Genomic DNA, 5,590 nt, shown 5'->3' with positions numbered 1-5,590 from the left:
AACTCTTTAACATGTCCTCCAATATCTGATTCACCCTCTCTGATTGACTATCTGTCTGAGGATGGAACGCAGTACTGAAGTCTAACCTGGTACCCAGTGCTTCATGCAGTTTCTTCCAAAACCAATACGTGAAGCGAGGATCCCTATCAGATATTATAGAAACCGGTACCCCATGCAATCTCACTATCTCAGCGACATACAGTTTAGCTAGTTTCTACAATGAGTAATTAGTACGAACAGGTATGAAGTGGGCAGATTTGGTCAATCGATCCACGATAACCCATACTGAATCCTTCTTAGTAGGTGTTAAGGGCAGCCCACTAACAAAGTCTATAGTCACTCTCTTCCACTTCTATAGCAAAATCTTAACTGGCTGAAGCAAACTTGAAGGCAACTGGCGTTCAGCCTTAACCTGCTGACAAGTAAGGCATTTACCCACGAAGTCAGTAACTTCCTGTTTAAGTCCTGACCACCAATATATCTCACGAAGGCTTCAGTACATCTTATTCCCTTCAATGCATATCATAAGGACTACTATGCTCCTCTTGTAGTATAGACTTGTAACACCCCTTACCTGTACTCGAGACCGGGATCAAGTACGAGGCGTTACCAAACATATACTCAAATATTTTCAGGAAAAAATGAGTTATAAAATTTCATTTCAATTTGAACCCAATCAAATAACATCTTAGTGTCCCTATTATGGGCCTACGGGGCCCAAAACATACATTGAGAAAGGTCCGAGACTAAACCGAGGACCTGAAAAAGTTATTGAAAAATTTTCTAAGTTAAGCCTCACACGCCCGTGTAGAGGTAATGCACACGCTCGTGTGCTTTGGGACACGCCCGTGTGGTCGCCCGTGTCCAAAAACTCGAGCATTCTATTTATGATGTCAGCATGCATTTAGGGGCACACGGCCAAGACATGCGTCCGTGTGCTAGGCTGTGCCCTCCACACGGTTGAGACACGTAGCCGTGTCTATACCTGTGTATTTACTACCATGCATTCTGACTTAATATTTTTAGGTGCAGGGGACACGCGACCATTTCACACGCCCATGGGGTGGTCTATGTGTCACACACGGCCTAGACACACGCCCATGTATCCACCCGCATGGACCTTGTTAGGCTATTTTCCAAGCCTTAGGTCACCCTCTAATAACCATACCCACTTATAGTTTTCTATGACACTTAACATTGTCTAATTATACTCTTAAATGATCTTAATATACCTCATTGCATGTAAACCTCATCTCATCAATTTTTATACATGCTAGGTTGTCCCCTTTGTCTTAAGGATTTCCATGACTTGTGACTCAATTAAGATTGGCTCGTTATCTTAACTCATTGCCAAAATTGTGGCCTAACCACCCCATGTGATTTGGTCATGCTACATATGACTAATTGTAATACACCATATTTAATCATCACAAGAACATTGGAACATAACATGCACAATCTGGTAGGTCTTAACCTACACCAACATAAGCCAATTTCCATGGCTATATACAAGTGAATATGTATAATTTTATAAACCTTCATATTGGCTAATCAAATGACACATATAACAAAATAACAAAAGGCCTATACATGCCATTGAACAAAATAAGAGTATCTATATACCAAAGCTAGACAAGATGATAGTGTGTTGACTCTCCAACCGTCTCCCAATCTTTGCGAGTCCACGAGCTCTGTAAGACAGGGAAAAGAGAGGGGTAAGCATTTACATGCTTAGCAAGCCCGAATAACTGGAAAGTAAACTTACCGATTAATTAGCATGCATTCATATTAGGCAATAAAGCCAACAAGCATGAAATAGATTCCCTATCACATGCACTCGATCAACAAGTTAATCTCACAATAATGCACCATGTAATTTGTCTTAAATGAGCTCATCATTCAACATTTTCATTTTTATATCTCATGTTAATCCCGTTGAGTTTCTCGGAAGTCTCGATGGATTATCCATTTACTGTCAAGTCATAAGAGCGATCATCTCAAGTATGCACTCCCGCGAACCTCACATCATACGACGGGATTACCAATCCAAGCTAAATCCCCCTTAATGTAAACTTATAGGGTGATGTCGGGATTACCAGTCCAGGCTAAATCCCTTACAGTGACAAACACCCGTAATGAGCTCGGATCTAAATTACTAGTCCAGGCTAAATTCAGACCCTAATCGGATTACCCGTCCGGGCTAGATCCTTCCTATGTTTGAGATAAAAAAATTACCTGTCCAGGCTAAATCCTTTTCTGCAACACATGTAGGATCTTAAGTCATGTAAGCCATGGTTTATCCATCGAATTTCCCTTTTTGACTTCAACCGGGACATTTATTATCATTTCATTATTATTAACATACTTCATGGATTTTCATGCCATCATTATAACCAATTATCATACATTCATAACACATGTAACTAGGCATATTAATAGTTTACTTAAAGTTATTCGAACTTACCTGGTATCCGTTTCAGTTTTGCATCTCGGTTATTCTGAAACCTTTCGTTTTCCTCGATCGACGTCTGAAATTTATTCCTCGGGGTCTATAACAATAAAATGAATCATTAATACCTCACATTATTCCTTTTGAGTCTAAATTTCACCCCCGGACAGAATGATCGTTTTGCCCCTAACCTTTCACATTATTTACGAGTTAGTCCCTAGGCTCGTATGATGAAATGCATGAATTTTCTACATTACCCAAGCCTGGCCGATTATTCTTTCCTCTTAAGACAGCCCACATTTTTCCACTATTTCACATTTCTACCACATATTTTACACCTTTTGCAAAAAGGTCCTTTTAGGGTTTTTTCATGAAAATCACCTAGAAAAAGATGTTTAACACACATCCAACTTTCATATTCCTCCATAAATCATCAAAGAATAAACATGTCACACATGGTTCACTTTACATACATGAATCTAACTCAAAATATGGGTAGAAATGGAGTGAGTAAGTTACCAAGATTTCAAAAATACGAAGAACATTAAAAACGAGGCTTGGGGGCACTTACTATTGAGCTTGAAAAGTGAAGAAACCCTAGTTATGGTGGCTCTCAAATTTTGACAACAAGGTAGAGAAGATGAGCTGAGTTTTGGCTTATTTTCCCATTTTTTTCATTAATTAGCCAAATAACCAAAATGCTCTTAAGCCCTTTCTTTCAAATTTTATCCATACAATGCCCATTTTTGTCCAAAAAATTAAAAATTGGGCAAATTGCTCTTTAAGGACTTCTAATTAATAATCTAAAACAATTCTATACAAATTTCTTTTAGAATCCAAGTTTTGCACTTTATTCAATTTGGTCCTTAATTTCCAATTGGACACATTACTTATAGAATTTCTTCATAAAACTTTAACACATGCATATACTCATATTCTAGACCTCATAATAATCATAAAATAAATATTTCAACGTCAGATTTATGGTCCCGAAACCACTGTTTCGACTACGCCCTATTTTGGGATGTTACAAGATTGCTTCAAATCAGTATCCTTCGGTACGTAAACTCTCCCACGCAAACAAAATACCCCTTCGCTATTCACTCCAAAATCTGAAGTTTCCCCACTCTCTATCTGTCGAAATCGAAAACCCAGTGACTTATCCTTCATCTGTTTACCCTTAATCAGTTCAATCCACGTCGGTTTAACCTGAAGTTCAGCCAACAGACTACCATCATCGAATAAGTTGAGACGAGTAGACATCGCCCTCAGATCAATCATAGCCCTACAGCTCAGTGCGTTGGCTACCACATTAGCCTTACTAGGATGTTATTCAATTGAACAGTCATAATCCTTAAGCAGCTCAATCCATCTACACTGCCTAAGGTTTAGCTCCTTCTGAGTGAGGAGATACTTAAGCCTCTTGTGATCTGTATAAATGATACACTTCTCATCATACAGGTAATGCCTCTAAATTTTCAGTACGAATACCACCGCAGCCAACTCCAAGTCATGTGTCAGATAGTTCACCTCGTGCGTCTTAAGCTGGCAAGACGCATATGCCACTACCTTACCCTCTTTTATCAACACACATCCTAAACAACATGTGATGTATCGCTGTAGAAAGTGAATTCTTTCCCAGACTCCGACTGAATGAAGATAAGGGCCTCCGTCAAAACCTTCTTAAGCCTTTCAAAACTTTCTTGCTGCTTATCAGTCCAGTCAAACAGTACCCCTTTACATAACAACTTAGTCAGAGGTGTAGCAATCAACAAAAACCCTTCCACAAAGCGCCTATAATACCTTGCCAAACCCAAAAAACTTCGAATCTCAGATACCAACCTAAGCTGCTTCCAATCCAGAACAACTTCAATTTTTCAAGGATCAACCCTAATTCCCTCAGCAGATACCACATGACCCAGAAAAGTTACCTCTCGTAGCTAGAATTCACACTTACTGAATTTAGCGTACAGTTGTTTTTCCCTTAGAATTTGCAGAACCACTCGGAGATGTACATTATGCTCATCTTCAGTCTTTGAATACACCAGAATGTCATCTATAAACACTACTACGAACTGGTCCAAGTAAGGCTGAAACACTCGGTTCATCAAATCCATAAAAGCTGCTAGTGCATTCGTCAGTCTAAACGGCATCCCTAGGAACTCGTAATGACCATAACGAGTCCTAAACGCTGTCTTTTAAACATCAGTTTCTTGACCCTCAGTTGATGGTACCTAGATCGAAGATCTATCTTAGAGGAAACGGAAGCTCCACGAAACTGATCGAATAGATCATCAATCCTCGATAAATAGTACTTATTCTTAACAATCAATTTATTCAGTTGCCGGTAGTCGATGCACATTTGCATGGATCCATCCTTCTTTTTCATAAATAAAATCGATACTTTCCATGGAGACACACTAGGGCAAATAAACCCTCGATCCAATAACTCTTGAATTTGAACTTTTAAGCTCCACAAGCTCCTTTGGTGCCATTCTATAAGGGGCGATGGACACCGGAGCTATACCAAGTAGCAGTTCAATCCCAAACTCGACTTCACGGTTTGGAGGCAACCCAGGTAGTTCATTGGGAAAAACATCTAAAAAATCATTAACCGTTCTAATCTTTTCAACACAAGAAACCTTAGAATTTGAAATACCAATGTAGGCTAGATACACCTCGCAACCCTTACGAACTAATGTCTCAACCCTTAGTGCAGAAATCACATTTGACAGATAATTCTGACTCTCCCCAATCACAACTACCTCATCACCCTTTGCAGTTTTCAGTACCACTCGTTTTGCAGCATAGTCCAAATTCACCTGATGCTTAACCAGCCAATCCATACCCAATATTAAGTCAAATTCTTCAAAAAGGAGTTCCATTAAATCCACCAAAAAGATCATTCCTTGAACCTCCAAAGGTACATCCTTAAGTGCTTTATTCACTCTCATTGACTACTCTAATGGACTCAACACAGTAACCTTACTCGTAGTGTTTTCAACCCTTACATCCAAAGTCTCAGATACAGTATGCATGCTATATAAGAATGCGTAGACCCAACATCAATCACAGCAGTATAAGGCCAAGAACAAACTTTTAGTAACATTTAGGGAGTCTCTGTCCTCTCGGCGACATGCA

General features: G+C 39.3%; 1 protein-coding gene across 1 annotated transcript; it reads right to left on the bottom strand.

The window, feature by feature from the left end:
- Positions 1-352: 352 nt before the first annotated feature.
- On the bottom strand, positions 353-3,712 carry LOC108481522 (uncharacterized). The gene is made up of 3 exons (XM_017784643.1): positions 3,539-3,712; positions 2,465-2,549; positions 353-465 (listed from the first exon to the last, which is right to left on the bottom strand). Exons 1-3 carry the CDS (start codon positions 3,710-3,712, stop codon positions 353-355), a joined length of 372 nt encoding a protein of 123 aa, XP_017640132.1.
- Positions 3,713-5,590: the final 1,878 nt, after the last annotated feature.

Source organism: Gossypium arboreum, chromosome 1 (assembly GCF_025698485.1).
Source record: "Gossypium arboreum isolate Shixiya-1 chromosome 1, ASM2569848v2, whole genome shotgun sequence".
NCBI classification, from domain to species: domain Eukaryota; kingdom Viridiplantae; phylum Streptophyta; class Magnoliopsida; order Malvales; family Malvaceae; genus Gossypium; species Gossypium arboreum.
The sequence above is the reverse complement of the archived record's forward strand: the minus strand, read 5'-3'. Positions and strand labels throughout refer to the sequence as shown.